Source organism: Cucumis sativus, unplaced genomic scaffold (assembly GCF_000004075.3).
Source record: "Cucumis sativus cultivar 9930 unplaced genomic scaffold, Cucumber_9930_V3 scaffold95, whole genome shotgun sequence".
Taxonomy (NCBI): Eukaryota; Viridiplantae; Streptophyta; class Magnoliopsida; order Cucurbitales; family Cucurbitaceae; genus Cucumis; species Cucumis sativus.
Window position 1 is genome coordinate 86,927 of NW_022279584.1, and position 18,841 is coordinate 105,767.

General features: G+C 36.7%; 1 protein-coding gene and 3 long non-coding RNA genes across 4 annotated transcripts; 2 read left to right on the plus strand and 2 right to left on the minus strand.

Annotated features, from left to right (window-relative positions):
* Nucleotides 1–272: 272 nt before the first annotated feature.
* On the minus strand, nucleotides 273–1,543 carry LOC116406398. The gene is made up of 2 exons (XR_004219402.1): nucleotides 562–1,543; nucleotides 273–441 (listed from the first exon to the last, which is right to left on the minus strand). It is a non-coding gene; the product is annotated as an uncharacterized LOC116406398 (long non-coding RNA).
* Nucleotides 1,544–2,795: 1,252 nt separating this feature from the next.
* On the plus strand, nucleotides 2,796–3,650 carry LOC116406392. The gene is made up of 2 exons (XM_031890111.1): nucleotides 2,796–2,943; nucleotides 3,061–3,650. Exons 1-2 carry the CDS (start codon nucleotides 2,796–2,798, stop codon nucleotides 3,648–3,650), a joined length of 738 nt encoding a protein of 245 aa, XP_031745971.1.
* Nucleotides 3,651–4,975: 1,325 nt separating this feature from the next.
* LOC116406400 lies at nucleotides 4,976–17,496 on the plus strand. The gene is made up of 2 exons (XR_004219404.1): nucleotides 4,976–5,016; nucleotides 17,394–17,496. It is a non-coding gene; the product is annotated as an uncharacterized LOC116406400 (long non-coding RNA).
* Nucleotides 15,730–16,309, minus strand: LOC116406399. Its single transcript, XR_004219403.1, has 2 exons — nucleotides 15,951–16,309; nucleotides 15,730–15,845 (listed from the first exon to the last, which is right to left on the minus strand). It is a non-coding gene; the product is annotated as an uncharacterized LOC116406399 (long non-coding RNA).
* Nucleotides 17,497–18,841: the final 1,345 nt, after the last annotated feature.

An 18,841-nucleotide genomic window follows, 5' to 3' on the forward strand; every position in this document is an offset into this window, starting at 1 on the left:
CAATTCAAAAGAATTATAGGCTAAAGTTTCTATACATAAAGTTTAAGATCATAAAGAAGCGGCACAACAAAAAACTTCCTACTTCATGTAAGTTTATGACCTTAAACTTTAACAAAAAAACAAACCGTCAAACACTGATCAGAATCACAAAATATTAGTCATAGTCATATGTAAGAACCCAAAAAGTCAGCTAACTCAACTCGCACCTCATCTAGTTCTGCCTGTGAGTATGATCTTCGTGTATCAATCTATATATAAACATGCAAAATAAATTAAATGAATTAACTGACTATACAAATAAACCAATTAACTCACAAAATTAATATAGTTTGATATATAACATACCGCATCGGATATGACAATGCTTCCCCTAGTCACAATTTCTCTCAAATACCTCATGACGTAGTATCCACACTCAGTACTCCCGACTTGTAGTGGACACTATATAAAAGCAACAAATGTGAATAACAAAGTAATCCTTTGATGTAGTGGACACTATATAAAAGCAACAAATTTCACAATTCCCACATTTCAAACAAGGATAACGAATATAGGAGTTACTTGTATTAGAAAATCCAAATTTGATGAAGTTTTCCACACCCAACTCATAATCTTTAGACAATCTACTCTTGTGCATCCAAGATTTATCCATCATTATAAATCTAATGAGAAATAAAGTTATTGTTTATTAATCAACAACATTTTATATTATAAAAGCGACTCAACCAATAGAAGTTGAAATAAAAAAAAGGACAAATATCGATTTATACCTCCGAACTTTGGATAGCATCAATTTAACTTTTTATGTATGCATCAATTTAAATTTTATGACTGTGGAAGTAAAACATAATAAAACATTTAAATGGATACATACCCAAAATTGAGATAATTGAAGTTCACATGTGAAAGCAACATGGCATAGGAAGAAAGAAAAGAAAAGGAAGTAAAAGGGAGAGAGTAGGGGAGGGTTTTGGGAAGCAACAGGCAAGAGGACTTGACTTTATATTCCCAAATCCCAAAACAAAATCCACTATACAATGAAAGCTTTTTATAGCCTAAAATTAGAAAACCCCATAAATAAGAATAAGAAAGAAAGTACTAAGAAGCATTTATTCTCTCACACCCAATCTAAACGAAAATAATACTATAACGTAACGTACACCCAATCTAAACGAAAATCACAAGATTCACATCTGCATCTCATACAAACACCATCTACAATCTCCGTCCTGTCCACATACACACATTTATATATAGATTCCATGACAATCACGATATACATTCGACATCAAGTCTACTTCAATTCATATACATTCATATATATTTTCAGTCAACCCACAGTATACATTCAACACACATACAGTTCACAATCACAGTTCACAATCACAATTGAGTCCAGTAGAAAATCTCTTACCTCGATTTCTATGCAAATTCTTCAATCTACTAAATCCAATGAATCAAATCCTAAACATAATCAATCATAAAATCAACATCGTTCTAAATAGTTTCAACCTTTCAAATTAGTCCATATGTAAATTCCACAACTTATCGAAATACTGGCGAACTGAACCCTCAACAATTCACAAATTGGTTGTGAATTTAAGGGAGCCCAAGGTTACTCCCAACACCTCAACGCACGACTGTCGAACTCGCAGCAAAATCCTAAGTGTGGGTCGGTCAGCGGTCGGCTAAAGGAGACGTGGCCGGAGAATCGCGCGGCAGTGCAGCGGTTGGAATGAAGGTTGCGCGGCAGTTACAGGTGGATGGGCGCGGCGGTTTCGATCCGAAGGAGAAAAGAGAGGGTGGCGGTTGGGTTCGGCGAGCGGCGGCGGTTTTGCTTCGCGAACGGAGATGGAGACGGCAGATCGGCGCGCGGGACGACTGCAACACAGATCTGGACTGGCAGCGGCGCGGTCTTGCTTCGCGAACGGAGATGGAGACAGCAGATCGGAATGGAGGTCGCGGCGCTCGACTTAGGGGAGACGCGGCGGCCGACGGCTGCTGCGAACGGAAGAGAAGGGGAAGGAGACGGTGGGGTCGTCGCGGCGCACGGGAGGAAGGAGAATAGGGGCGGCGATTGCGGCTGGGGAGAAGGGGAAGGACGCACGGGGAGGAAGAAGGAAATAGGGAAAAGAAAGAAAAAGGAAAAAGAAAAGAAAAGGAAAAAAGAAAAAACAATATATATATTTCTTTTTCTTTTCTTTTTATTTAAATTAAATATAAATAATAAATAAATAAATATATATATATATATATATATATATAATAAAAAAAAAAAAAATATATATATATATACCTTTGGGGCATTACAAGCAGAGGTTCTTGACGTTTTAAAAACGTCAAGAATTTTTATAAATTTCTTGACGTTTTAAAAACGTCAAGCAATTTTTACAATAGTCTTGACGTTTTAAAACCGTCAAGAATATTTTATAAATTTCTTGACGTTTTTAAAACGTCAAGTAAAATTTTAAATACTTGACGTTTAAGAAACGTCAAGCATGTCGAATTCATACGCTTCTTAACGTTTTAAGAACGTCCAAAAATTAATAGATATTTCTTGATGTTTTAAAAACGTCAAGAAAAAATTTATTTTTTCTTGACGTTTAATAAAACGTTAAGAATGATGTTTCAGAAAAATTCTTGACGTTTTTTATTAAAAATGAAATCTTTCTTGACGTTTTTCGAAAAAAAACGTCAAGAAAAGGAAAACAGCAACCGTCAAGAAAGCCTATTTTTCTAGTAGTGTCATCTTAGAGAAGTCCACTTGTACTGCCAGTAAGTGGGCACAGTTGTATATGACCGAGATAGTGAGACTGCATGGAGTGCTCGTGTCAATTGTTTATGATAGAGATGCCTATTTTACTTCCAAGTTTTGGAAAGGACTTCAGGCTGCCATGGGCACGAGATTGGACTTTAGTATAACTGTTCACCCTCAGACTGATGGTTAGACAGAGCGTTTTGAGCCAAATTTTGGAGAGATATGTTCCGAACATGTGTGCTAGAGTTTTCAGGAAGTTGGGACTCCTATTTGCATTTGATGGAGTTCGCTTATAATAACAGTTAGCAGGCTACCATTAACATTCGCATCATTTGAAGCTCTACATGGTAAGTGTTGTAGATTCTCTGTATGTTGGGGTGAGGTTGGTGAGCAGAGGATGTTATGTCCCAAGCTAGTTCAGACCACCAATGAGGCCATACAGAAGATTAGAGCCCGCATGTTGACTGAGCAGAGGATGTTATGTCCCAAGCTAGTTCAGACCACCAATGTGGCCATACAGAAGATTAGAGCCCGCATGTTGACAGCGCAGAGCATACAGAAGAGTTACGCCAATGAACAACGTAGGGATCTTGAGTTCGATGTAGGGGACATGGTTTTTGTAAAGGTAGCACCTATGAAGGGTGTTATGAGGTTTGAGAAGAAGGGAAACCTGAGTCCACGTTTCGTAACTCATCATTTGGCATTGCCTCTGTCATTGTCTGCAGTTCATGATGTATACGATGTATCCATGCTGAGGAAGTGTGTAACAGATCCAACACATATAGTTGATTATGAGTCATTGCAAATCAATGAGAACTTGAGCTATGAGGAGCAACCAGTTGAGATTTTGGCAAAAGAAGTTAAGTTGCTTCATAACAGGGGAATTAATTAATGTTCTTTATCAAAACCACGAGGTTGAAAAAGCTACTTGGGAGAGAGAGGACAACATGAGAGCTCATTATCCCGAGCTATACAAGGATTAGAACTTTCAAGGACGAAAGTTTCTCAAAGGAGGGACGTAATCTTTATTTTTAAATTATCTTAATTTAATTTAATTTATGATGGATTTAGTCTAGTGTTATAATTTTTTAGAATTGTTTGTTTTGTGGAAATTGTGATTAATTAAATGTTCAATGGAAGATTATTTAATTAATTGTATTATTGGAAATTTTGGTGAGATTTAAGATTATTGGCTAATTATATAAGTAAATATAATAAACTAAGTCATGGAAGGGTAAGAATAATTTATTATTGACTTTTTTAGGAAAGATATTTTTGAGCGAGAGAAAATAATTATATTGTGGAAAATATAATTATTTTGAAAGATATTGTATTCTTGGAAAAAATAAAAAGTTTGGTTTGATGAGGAGACAGAGTATAATTTAATTGAGTTAACTTGTTAATTGGAAATGGAAAAGGAATAATGATAATAATAATAAATATCATCATTATTATTATATATAAATTAACCCTCGTGAAACGTGCAAAGAAAAGAGAGAACTATTCATCATCTTCTTCCTTCTTCACAAACCCTAGTCGTCACTGAACCCATTGCAAGGATCATCACTCGTCGTTTGTGGACACTATCATTCCTCCTCCGTTCGCGTACAGGTGAAGTTGAGGTGTCTCTCTCTTTTTATTTATTTTTCGCACGTTTTTGTCAAGCCTCATTGTCGGCAAGTTCTGTCTCGTGCCACCAAAATCTCATCGCAGGCAGCAGTCGAACGAACCTTTTGCCTGACCAAGCCGATATGTGCATCACCGAGCCGATTCTCCACTTCTTCACAAGTTGCCCTCAACTCTGCTGATTTTTCCTCTCTTTGCGAGTAGTGCGCCCAAGCTAACCGTCGAGCCGATTCTCCTTCTGTCAAGTTGTGTGAGCCATTTCTACCTTAGTCCAAGCCAAGTTACTTTTTGGTATCTCTTGAGCCTTTTGGGTGAATTTGTGTTGGGTTTGGTACGTCCAAATGAATATTCTTTGGATCTTAAATAAGTTTACAAGAGAATGAGTTGAATTACTTTTGCTCGAAGGTTCAAGTGTTAATTTGAGGATTTGAAACTGCAAATTTTTTCATTCAAGGTTGTGTTGGATTCAACCTTAGTCTTGGGGTAAGTTTGGATGCTTAATTAAATAGTTGGATGATGGTTGACAAAATTAACAATTTTAATTTTGTTTATGTTTAGGCCTGACTTAATTGAGAATTGACTGTCAGGAATGGACTATATTTTCACTATATTTTCAACTAATTAATCTCCAGGTAAAAGATTCTACTACTAGCCTCTTACATTATGTTTTACCTTAGTATGCATTAACATAGTTATGATGCATGTGATGTGACTGTTAAGGATGTTAGATAATGATAGCAACATAGAAAATCGTTATGTATGACTGAGATATGTGATGACCATGATATGTTATGAATGAGATATACTATGGTTGAGATATATTACGATTAAGATATGATATTTATGTTATGCTATATGTATATGCTATGATGTTCTGTTAGCTTTACTTGTTAGAGTCGTACCATGTAGGTGTCCCTCGGGATCACCACCTAATTTATGTATTTGTGGTTAGGTTTGATGTGTGATTCGACAAGATCACTTACAACTTGACTCTTCTTTAGGGTGATTCCTTCTGCTTCACCAAGAGCCCATATATGTCCCTACGAGATCACTGGATAGGGTGATTTCAGTAGAATAATAGATATGCGGTACTTTCTTATAGGAGGACTTTAACGTAAAATTAACAAACACGTAGTGGGACTAATAGTGGATCCCTTACTAAGTATAAATTTAGACTAACTCCTTTCTAGATTTAATTTTTCAGGCAAAGATAGAGGTAAAGGCAATTGGCGAATGACAAGAAGTGACCATGGTTCTCCATAGGGGACAATTTATGTTTTATTTAGCATTTATATTTTCAATATTAAATTTTCATAAACTTATTTCAGAACCCATATTTACTTTTAGATATATATTTTTATTTTAAATAGGGCCCAAACTAATATTTTATTTATTGTTTTCTTTACATACTTTACTTATATTTTATGAATAAATATTTTGAAGTGTTTGTTTTAAAAACTTAGTATTTTCTTTGATTTAAATAAAAAGTCTTTATTTGTTTTAGTAGTAATGACCTCAACTTAGTATAAAGAGTTGGGTCGTTACACTTTCGAGTTATGTAGAGGATGTAAACCTAGTTAAGTCACTCCATAATTTGGGGTTGTCCAGCACACGTTTTAGTGTCAAATTCTAAGAAGTTGGACTCTCGTTCAAGGTTATGTCAATTTTTTGGTTATCCTAAAGAAACGAGAGGTGGTCTATTCTTCGATCCACAAGAAAACAAAGTGTTTATATTGACAAAGGCTACTTTCTTGGAAGAAAACAACATGAGAGATCATAAACCATGAAGCAAATCAAAATTAAGTGAAGCTACTAATGAATCAACAAGGGTTGTTGATGAAGTTGGTCCCTCATCAAGAGTTGAGGAAACCAACACATCCGATTAGTCTCATCCTTCTCAATTGTTGAGAATGCCTCGATGCAGTGGGAGAGTTATATCACAACCTAATCGTTACTTCGGTTTAACTGAAACTCAGGTTGTCATACCAGATGATGTCGTTGAGGATCCATTGTTCTATAAATAGGCAATGACTGATGTAGACAAGGACTAATAGGTTAAAACCATGGAATCTATGTACTTCAATTCAGTATGAGAGCTTGTAGATCTACCTGAAGGGGTGAAACCCATAGGGTGCAAATGGATCTATAAGAGAAAGAGAGATTCAGCTGGGAAGGTACAAACCTTCAAAGCTAGACTTTTAGCAAATGGGTATACCCAAAGGGAAGGGATTGACTACGAGGAAACTTTTTCTCTCTTGCTATGTTAAAGTCTATAAGGATTCTCTTGTCCATAGTCACTTTTTATGATTATGAAATATGACAAATGGATGTTAATACTGCTTTTCTAAGTGGCAATCTTGAAGAGAGTATCTTTATGTCTCAGCCTGAGGGGTTCATAACCCAAGGTTAGAAACAAAAAGTTTACAAGCTGAATCGATCCATTTATGGGTTGAAATAAACATCTAGATCTTGGAACATTAGATTTGATATTGCGATCAAATCTTACGGTTTTGACCAAAATGTTGATGAGCCTTGTGTATACAAGAAAATCAACAAAGATAAAGTAGCTTTCTTAGTACTTTATGTGGACGATATCCTTCTCACTGGAAATGATGTAGGATACCTAACTAACGTTAAAACTTGGCTACCAGTCCAATTCTAAATGAAAGATTTGGGAGAGGCACAATTTGTTCTTGGGATCCAAATCATAAGGGATCGTAAGAACAAAATGCTAGCACTGTCTCAGGCAACCTATATCGACAAAATATTGGTTCGATATTCGATGCAAACTCTAAGAAGGATTTATTACCTTTCAAGCACGAGGTTTACTTGTCTAAGGAACAATGTCCTAAGACACCTCAAGAAGTTGAGAAGATATGAGACATATTCCATATGCCTTAGTTGTGGGTAGCTTAATTTATGTTATGTTCTGCACTAGGTTAAACATTTATTATGTAGTGGGAATAGTCAGTAGATATCAGTCCAACTTAGGGTTAGACCACTAGACGACGGGTTAAAATTATTCTTAAGTATCTTAGGAGAATGAGAAACTACATGCTTGTGTATGAAGCTAGGGATTTAATCCCGATTTCTAAACAGATAAGGATTCTAGGAAATCTAGTGGGATTAGTGTTCACCCTAAACGGGAGAACAGTAGCATGTCATAGCATCAAGCAAGGATGCATTGTAGACTCTACTATAAAGGTTGAGTACGTCGTTGCTTGTGAAGCAACAATAGAAGCAATTTGGCTAAGGAAGTTTCTGCAAGATTTGGAAGTTGTTCCAAATATGAACATGCCCATCACTTTATATTTTGATATCAATTGGGCAGTGACCAATTATAAGGAACCTCAAAGCCACAAATGAGGAAAACATATAGAGAGAAAATATCATCTGATACAAGAGATTGTGCAACGAAGTGAAGTGATCGTCACCAAGATCGCTTTGGAGCATAACATTGCTGATCCATTTACAAAGACTCTCACGGCTAAAGTGTTCGAGGCTCATCTAGAGAGTCTAGATCTGCGAGTTTTGTACATTAGGTAATCTAGGACAAGTGGGAGATGTGTAATGGGTATGGGGATGTCCTAGTTTATTGTATTGGGGATTTAATTGTTGAGTACTACAAATTTGTAAATCTACTAATTTAGAGGATTTTCTCATATCGTGCTTCATTTCTAATTCATTTTAAAGGATTTATCTTGATCTCTAAAAAGAGTGGTCGTAATGGTTTGATCCTAAACCGTGGTGAAATGATTGAGCTTGTTCTTACACTTGAAAAAAGGAACGTTGTATGGATCTACTCTAAGCCATCGAAAGAGTCAAGTTTGAGTGAAATAACCAAGAGGAGCTTGAAAAGTGGATGTAGGTCGGTTGTGCCGAGCCACTATAAAATTTCCCGATGTTAATTTCTTTATCTCTCAACTATTTAATTTTGCAATTAATTTGTTATCAAATTTTAGTGTTTGAAATTAATTGCAACTTTTGTTCTTGAGATTAATTGCTCACTTCTCTATTTAGGTTGGTTTAAGTTTATCTTTGCATATTTGTGTTACCAATTTTCTTGTTATAAAAACATTAAAATGGATGTTTGAATTTGTTAACGTCACCTTATAAGTTATTTTGATGTGCATGCATTTGTATGAGATTATTGATTACATTATTTATTAGCAAAAAGTTTGTTAATTTATTTAATTTGGCCCACTTGTTTCATTAATTTGTAAAAACCTTATTCACCCTCTTGAGGATTCCCATACCGATCGTACACGAGATACAATTGAAGATAATTCAAATTCTAGATTAAGTTAAATATGTGATGCTTAACTTAGTAATTAATTAATTGGAAAAGTAATTAATTAAATTAAATCATGAATAATACACATAAATGTAGCAAAACCCAAAAATATTTACGTCGCATGTAACAAAAAATTAAAGCACATGAAGCCACCATTATTTTTTTTATAAATTTTCAGATTTTCCCTTTGTCATTATTTTTGCGCATTGTGAAACCATTCTTCACTTCACTTCTTTTTCTTCTTCTTTGCAATTTATTCTTCTCTTCTTCGTATTATTAATTTCTTCATATTATTACTTCTCTTTCATATTCTCACTTCTTCTTGTCTTTGATTTCTTCATTTCCTTTTTCAAAATTTCTTCCTTCTTCATCTCTCATCTTTTTTTTTTGCTTCTTGGTACAAGATCTAAATGATATTAGTACATGATTTAAATGATAATGTATCAATATCTAAATTATCAGTTGTCTATCCCAAATAAACAGACATAGACCACTGTTACTAATGGATCGTTTAGATTTGGTACAATATTGTTTAGACTAAATAAAAGATCGTTTATGTTGGGATTTATGTCCTAAAACTCGTAGATTGTAAATATAATTCATTAATCGTTGTTAATAACATGTTATTATTGTAATAATTGTTATTGGTTATAATATTAGTTGTCTTAATAACTCAAATCAAACAAACTAACATCCTAAGTTGTTTAATGAATCTTAAACAGTATGTAGAGACATACAGGGATAAAGGTTCAAGATCAGCTTAAAGGTTCTATAGTACAAGGATAAGGCTGAATACCTAATCCTGGTAACACTATGAATATGGCTCACTTTGTATTTGATACAAACACAATGATTCAACGCGTTTGTGTAGTTGACATACGAGTGACGGTATCTTATGCAATAAGTTTACATAAGATCAGACGGCAAAATAATAACTACTAGATGAAACTCTGTTTACTAGTCAGGTTTCTATTCATTAGGATGACCTAGGTAACTTAGTTTTAATTGTAACGCCCCAACTTTTCTAGAAGGTTGAGGTCATTACTATTTAAGTAAATATAGATTTTTTTTAATATACAAGAAAATAAATTAAAATTTGAGGAAAAACTTTAAATAATAAGTAGTTAAAATAACTGATCAAAATACCAGTTTGGGCCCAAAAATAGAAGAAATACTTAAAGTAATTGAACCAGAGTTCTGAAATAAACCTATGAAAATATAACTCATGTTGTCCTCTTTCTCTCAAGTAGCTTCCTCAACCTCGTGGTTTCGCCACAAAACCTTGACCAATGTAATTCCTCTGTTACAAAGCAGTTTAACTTCCTTAGCCAAAATCTCAACTGGCCGCTCCTCATAGCTTAAGTTGTCGTTAATTTGCAACGGTTTGTAGTCGACTATATGTGAGGGATCTGCCACATACTTCCTCAGCATGGAGACATGAAACACATCATGAACTGCAGATAATTGCGGAGGCAAGGCCAAATGATAAGCTACAGGGCCAATCCTTTCAAGAATCTCAAACGACCCTACAAAACGTGGACTCAACTTCCCTTTCTTCTCGAATCTTAGAACACCCTTTATAGGTGCTACCTTCAGAAAAATCATGTCTCCTACGTCAAACTCAAGATCCCTACGTCGTTCATCAGCATAGTTCCTCTGTCTGCTCTGTGTTGTCAATATGCGAGCTCTAATTTTCTGTGTGGCTTCGTTGGTGGGCTGAACTAGTTCAAGGCCTAACATTCTCTGCTCACCAACCTCACCCCAACAAACCGGGGATCTACAACTTTTACCATACAAAGCTTCAAACGGTGCCATGCCAATGGTAGCTATTATAGGCGAACTCCATCAAGTTCAAGTGGGAGTCCCAACTCCCTAAGAACTCCAACACACAAGCTCGCAACATATCCTCCAGAATCTAATTCAAACGCTCTATCTGACCATCAGTCTGAGGATGAAAAGTTGTACTGGAGTCCAATCTCGTGCCCATGGTAACCTGAAGTCCTTTCCAGAACTTGAAAGTAAAACGGGCATCTCTATCAAAAACAATGGATACCGATACCCTATGCAACCTCACTACTTCAGTTATATACAATTATATGGGTTGCCCGGGACTCAAACCCAGAACTTGTGCCCACTTACTGGCAGTATAAGTGGACTTCCCTGGAATGAAGTGTGCTGACTTCGTGAGTCTGTCAACAACAACCCATATCACTGTATAACTCTTCAGGGTCCTAGGTAGTCCAGAAATGAAGTCCATAGATACATTCTTCCACTTCCACTCTGGCACACCCAAGGGTTGTAACAACCCTGCTGGCTTTTGTCTTGGTGCCTTCACCTTCTGGCACACCAGACATTTACTAACAAAATCTGCCACCTCTCTCTTCATATTTCTCCACTAGTAAACTCGCTTCAAATCCCAGTACATCTTTGTACTGCCTGGATGCATAGAAAATGGGGAACTATGGGCCTCAGTCAACAACTCGGTCTTAACTGTATTGTCTGCTGGCACACATAATCGTTTGTCAAACACGAGTCCCTCATCAGTGGATATAGAGAACTCCTCAACTTGCCCTCCTTCTACTAAGCGGCGCTTATCCACCAAATAAGGGTTAGTGAGCTGGGCAATAATAATTCTCTGCCTCAAAGTTGGCTGTACTGACAATTGAGCTAACTGTGAGGTAACTTCCCCTACTAAAATTACAAGCTCAGCTCTCTCAAGGTCTCTATGCAAATGAACCTGCCTAATAATGAGTGCTGCAGAATGTGATATCTTCCTACTAAGAGCATCAACTACCACATCCGCCTTACCTGGGTGGTATAAAATCTCATAGTCATAGTCTTTAACCTACTCGAGCCATCTTCGCTGCCTCAAATTCAACTCCTTCTGAGTGAAGAAGTACTTCAAGCTCTTATGGTCGGTGAAGATCTGAATCTTCTCACCGTATAAATAGTGCCTCCAAATCTTTAGTGCAAAAAACTAATGCAGCCAACTCTAAATCATGTGTAGGATAGTTTTGCTCATGACTTTTCAACTGACGAGAAGCATAAGTAACCATCATATCTTGTTGCATCAAAAAGCAACCCAGTCCTTTCTTAGAGGCATCATTGTATATCACATAATTACCAGATCCATTAGGCATTGTAAGGACCGATGGAGTAACGAGTTTTTGCTTGAGATTCTAGAAACTGCTCTCACACGCTGGACTCCAAACAAAAGGAGTCCCCTTCCTGCTTAGTTGGGTCAAAGGACTAGCTATATGAGAGAACCCTTCCACAAACCTCCTGTAATAACCTACTAAACCTAGAAAACTTCGAACTTCACTAATTGTAGAAGGTCGAGGCCAATTGGTAACGACTTCGATCTTTGCTGGGTCCACAGAAAGTCCCTCACTGGATACTACATGACCAAGGAATGACACCTGCTTCATCCAGAACTCGCACTTGGAAAACTTGGCATACAACCTATTGGCTCGAAGGGTCTCGAATACCTGATGCAAATGCTCCTCATGCTCAGCCTCTGCCTTGGAGTAAACCAAGATGTCATCAATAAAAACTATCGCATAAATGTCTAATGTCTAAGAAATCCTTAAACACCATGTTCATCAATTCCATAAATGCAGCAAGAGCATTTGTCAAGCCAAAGGACATTACAATAAACTCATAATGTCCATAACGAGAACGAAAGGTCGTCTTAGATATCATTGTGCCTAATCCTCAACTGGTGATATCCCAAACGTAAACCGATCTTAGAGAACATCGTGGCTCTCTGTAGCTGATCAAATAGCTCCTCATTTCTAGGCAATGGATATTTGTTCTTGATTGTCACCTTATTAAGCTCTCTATAGTCAATGCAAAGACGCATCGACCCATCTTTCTTCTTCACAAACAACATTGGTGCTCTCCAAGGTAACACACTAGGTCGAATAAAACCCTTGTCCAGCAATTCCTGCAACTCGACCTTCAGCTCCTTCAGTTCTGCTGGCGTCATTCTGTATGAGGCTCTCGATATGAGACCAGTACCTGGTTCGAGCTCTATGGCGAAGTCAACCTCTCTGCGGCGCGGAAGTCCTAGAAGCTCCTCTGGAAAAATATCGAGATATTTCCCTACCACTAGCTCAGATGATAAAGATACTTTAGGCCCTCTAGTGTCCATAACACTAGCCAAGATACTCCAAGTACCCTGGTCGAGCAGCTTACTAACCTTCATGGCTGAGATAACTTTAGGTAGAACCACAGTCCCTGCCCCCTTATACTTAAAACTAGTTACCTCAAGAGGGTTAAAAATTACCTCCTTGCGGGAACAATCTATGTTTGCATGGTTAGCGGATAGCCAATCCATGCCTAATATTACATCAAAATCTTGCATGTCCAATACTAATAAAGTTACATCTAAAACATGCGCAGGTGCCAATTCTTTTCTCTCGACAACATAATTTCTCCAGATGGAGTAGAAACAGACAACAGGTAACTCAGGGGTTCTACTTCTAAATTCATATGTTATACAAACACAGAGGATATAAAAGAATGAGAGGACCCCGAGTCAAATAATACTAAAGCCAGGTGTTCCAAGATTGTGAGTGTACCTGTCACCATTGTGCCAACTCTCTCGGCCTCCTGCCTATTAGTGACAAAAACTCTCCCTTGATGGGGGTGGGGAAGTCTGGTTCGCAACAACTCCGAATGACTTCTGAGGGCACTTATCAGCTAGATGCCTAAGTTGTCTGCATTTGTAACATACTCCACTTCCTGCTAGGTAACGACCCGAGTGAGGTCTTCCATAATTAAGAGTCATGAATAGTACCTTCAAGGTTTGGCCTGTCTGAGTAGCTTGTTGTCAGTGCCGTTGGAACAAACCATTGATCTCAAATTCCTTTGTGGTGCTACTATAGGCTGCTGCTCAGTCTTCCGTTTATGTCCCGAAGTTGGCCCCTTCTCTACAGCCTTGGCCAACATCGTCCTCTCATACAAACTCAGGTCTACTGCCATGCGCAGCGCATCAGCTTGGGTGGTTGGTCTAAGGACACGAACGAAACCCTAGATCTTAGACTTGAGACCTTTGACGAACTTGTTAGCTCTCTCAGCCTCGGTTCTCACTAAATCGGGTGCAAACTGGGATAACACATCGAACTTCTGATCATACTCTTCCATGGTCATGTTACCTTGCTCTAGTTTTAGGAACTCTGGCACTTGGCCTCTCTCACTGTGGCAGAGAAGAATTTGGCATAAAAGTTCTCCTTGAGCGGCTCCCAGGTGATCTTACTTATATCTCCACTCAACATCCTCTCTGTGGACTCCCACCAACCTCTGCTTCTATCAATCATTAAGTACACAGCGTACTAAATCTTCTGGTCATTAGGGCACTTCATATAACGAAAGATGGTCTCCACCAAACTCAACCACATTTGTGCTTTGGTGGGATCTGCTAAAGATCCATCAAAAGTTTAAGGGTTATACTTCCTCAAGTCCCTCAAGTGCTTGGCTTCGGCTAAAAGCATGCCTGGTAAGTGTTGGGCTACAATTGGGGCCTGAACTCCTGTAGCTGGAATCTGATCACCTACAGCCGATGCCTGAACAAGAGCTGTCTAGGTCTGTGAGGCAGGCTGTCGTTGTGCCATCACTTCAAACAATAAGTCTCTGTACCTTTGCTCCATAGCAGCAAGGTCTGCTTGAGTAACAGGTGCAGTAGGGTTGACAGCTTGTACAGTTGGTTGTTCCCCGGGCTGTCCTCCAGGTTGTGCTTCAGGTTGTCCCACAGGATGGTTACATCCAGCTCCTCTACCTCTAATACCACCTCTATGAACACTTCTACATGGCAGCATTTTTTTCCTAATTTCCACCATTAAAAGTCTTTTACTACGAGTTCATTCATAACATGCTTACTTATCTAGTTTAATTCATGCAAGGTCATATGCACAATCTTAAATTATATCATAAAAATGTACCTGGCGAGTGACGAAAGACCGTATTAACTATAGGGATAAAATCAAAGACTTACATCGTAAGTCAGTCTACAAAATCTAAAACTTTGACTCTGATACCAACTGTAACGCCCCAACTTTTCTAGAAGGTTTAGGTCATTACTATTTAAGTAAATATAGATTTTTTTTTTAATATACAAGAAAATAAATTAAAATTTGAGGAAAAACTTTAAATAATAAAAATAAATAAATAGTTAAAATAACTAATCTAAATTCTACTTTCGACCCAAAAATAGAGGAAATATACTTAAAGTAATTGAACTGGAGTTCTGAAATAAATCTATGAAAATATAACTACTGAAATATAAATGTGAAAGAAAACTGAACGGTTCCCTATGGCGATCCACGGTCACTTCTTATCATTCGCCAGTTTTCCCTTGCCTCTACCCTTACCTGAAAACTAAACATTTAAAAGAGTGAGTATAAATTTATACTTAGTAAGAGACCCATATTGGTCTCAGTATGTGTCTGTTAACCTAGAGTCATGTAACATGGTACTGCATACTATTGCGCTCCCGAATGCATACTATCCAATGGTTCCGTAGGGACACATTTGGGCTCTCGGTGAACCCGAAGGAATAACCCTATAGGAGAGTCGGGTTGTAAGTGATCCCATCGAATCACATCTCAAACCAGCCACATAGGCATACATAGGTGGTGAACCCGAGGGACCCTCATATGGTATGACTCTAACAGGCAAAACTAACAGAACACTATAGCCTATACATGCTTATCATAGCATCAACATCTTAGCTCAGTTACACATAACTCAAAAGTCACATATTTGATCATAGCATGCCTCAACAAAGAATATTATATCTAAATCATAATATGGTTTACTAAGTAACTATTTATACAGCCATCTCAAATAGACATATTATACATCTCTTACTTACACTACTAAACAATACATAACATACCTGCAACTTCCAAGTAGGGTTTAGTACGAAAAATCTCTTACCTGGAGATTCACAAAAGAAATAGTACTCCTCTGATTGAGAGTCAAATCCTCACAATAAACTCAGTCCTAAACATGAACAAAATTAAACTTAATAATTTTGTCAATCTATCACTTTACTGTTTAATTAGGCAACCAATTCAATCAAACTTACCCCAAAGATTTAAAGTTGATCTCAATACAACCTTAAATTGAAATTTGCACAATTCAATTCCTCAACCACACCTTAACCTTCAAAAAACATAATACAACTCATTCCAGTGCTAACTTATTTAAGACCCAAAACAATAATTATTTGGGCATACCAAACCCAACAAGAACTAAGCAAAAACTCACCAAGGGCTTAAATATGTTGCAGACGGCTAAAACTGAAGGTGGCTCGGCTAGCAAGGCTTCGGCTCGGGTCTTGAGACTCACGGCTCGCATACGGCTCACACAGGATCGACTCAGTTGTGTATGGCTCGCGTACGGCTTACATGGAACGGCTTGGATCAACAGAGATGACTCACGCGGCTCGGTGAAGGGACACGGCTTGAACTGACGCGGCTTGGACGTGTGGCTCGCGAAAAGAAAATTGTCATGGCTTGAATCCTTGACTGTCAAGCGCGATGATGTCCGGCGGTGCTGTGCAAGTGGAGGCTACGACCGATGATGGTTTCGACAAAAGAGAGGGTTACGATCGACGACGCGAAGGAGGAGCGAACGGCGGATAGGGGTCGTTCGACTGTCCGATGCAACACGAGTCAACACGGCTGGAGAGAAACGAACGGTTGTGCTTCGTGACCGTGATGCTTCGACTATGCGACCGTGACGAGGACTCTCTCACTGGAGTGTTGTGCGCGACGATGGCTGAAGTGGGGCGGCGACTGCTCTAGGGTTGAATGGTGAAGAAGAAAGAGGGGTGGAGAAGATGGACATGAAAAATGAAAGAGGCTTATTTAATATATACAATAATAATAATAATACAGTATTATTGTCATTATCTTTATTGTCATTATTTAATTTCCCCAACGAACTCATTTTTTTCTATTTCAAATAATTTTTCTCTTTCTTCATTACCGACTCAATATATCATCAATAACTTCTCTCTTTTCCATAATAATTATATTATGAATAATTATATTATCCCATAATATAATTATTCTTATTCCTCTATAACTTTGCTTATACTGATAAAAAATAATTACTCATAATACTTCAAACTTTACAAATTTAATTTACCAACCAATCAATCCAAAAATCACCACTTTAACAATAGGATTTCAAATTTCAGAATTAACCACATATCACTCCAACGTACTTAACTTCCACAAATCAAATAATTTCACACATAACACCTAAAAAATTTCAATATAACACACATTAAAGTTAACTTACTAGTTTTGGGGTGTTATATTGAAATCAATCATTTCCTTCATCCACCTTCATCTACGTTTGTGCCCAGCTCTCACGACCACCATCAAAATATTTTTCTCTCCAGTGAATCGTGTTTGTGAGATAGCCAGATTCAGCATTCACCACCCACAAATCTCCAACTCTGAACCCATTCGGTTAGATACCCACCTAAAATCGGACTGATTCTGATTCAACAGTCACAACCCACACGTTTCAGCAGTCACCGGTGAACCTATTTGATGAGATATCTGGTGAACCCATTAGTTTGTAGCTTTTAAAAAGATAAACTCTTATACTTTTGTGTACGTTACTCTGAACGCTTTTGTTTACTGTGATGTTCTATGCTAATTTGTATTGTTTTCTAACATATCTTCCAATTGCTAGGAAGAAGTTGCTTAAGTGATTCTTAAAGAAGGGTAAGGAGAGGTAATGATTCATACTCCTTGAAAATTAAATCCGTATTTTTATTTATTTGTATTATCTTTAAGATTTTGAAAAGTTTTTTTTACGCTTGTGTATCCAAAGAATGAATGAATGCTTTCGATTTGTAATTATTGAATTGGTTTGTGCTTCAATATTACAAAACCAATTATAATTTTAAACTATATTCATTTAACTTAATAACATTAATTAAATTATAATTTCTATTAATATTGATTTAAGAGTGTCATTAGTGTAATTATATCAATATAATGCGATCTTATCCAATTTTACCAACAAAAAACAAGTCAAATATGAACTAATAAATCCACACTCTTTGTCATAAGAGATATAATAACGTTTTTATGGGTCATTTTAAAAAATGACAAAACAACTTTTTCTTTTGAATTTTAGCAAATAGCATTTTTTATCTGAAAAAGATACATCAACCCATAATAACACTACAACAAATCTGGGTTGTAGTGTCAGGTGAAAAAAATGAAAAATTGTCTTTATTGTCGTTTTTGAAAAGGTGGATCAAACCGACATTAATGATAAGGGTTTAATGTCGTTTTTAAATCGACATTAATGATGAGCCAGTTTTATTTTTTTTTTGAATTTTTTGTATTTTTTTCCTAATTTCCACCATTTTTAATTTCTTTTTAAAAAATTGTTAGGTTTTAAAAAGTAAATTTTTCCTCTCTTTCTTACTTTTCTCTTTCTTACTCTACTCTTTCCCTATCAATTTTTCTTTTATTTCTCTCCAAGTTGGTTTCTAATTTTGTTCTCTTCTCAATCTGTGACCCTAGATCGCGAACGGCAACCAATCTTCATCGTGCTTCCACCGCAAAAATCCTTGGGTTTTTTCATTTGATTGTTAACTTGTGACTGCTAGGTAGCATTATTGATTATTAATTGTCTTTATTTTTTCAAATGTGCAGCCTTATTCATACTATCTTTTGTTAGAAAAATGAAAGAAGAGAAGGCATAGAAATGAGCTTGGTAACTAGCATTCTTGTAGGTGGATTTGCCAAAATGGAAAATGTAGAGTAAGTAATTTTGGTATAGCTATTTGGAGTGTTATGTGAAGCACAATATCTTCATAATGTGATGCGTTTTGGTTTTCGATTGAGATCAATCTTGGTAATTAATTGTTTTGAATTGTGTTTTATTTTATCTTTTAGTAGTAAATGTTTTTGTTTTCTTTAGTTTAGTTTGAGTATTAGTCTGTTTTGATATATTTGTAGGTTGCATCTATTTATCCATATATTTATCTTTGATCAATACCTAGCTAGTGGAGTCTCTTCTTTTTATGGGCTTCCTTATATTCCATGTTCTTTTACTATATATTTGAGATTTTCACCTTCCATAAATGAAATAAATTAACTATTTTCATTTGAAAAGAAAAACGA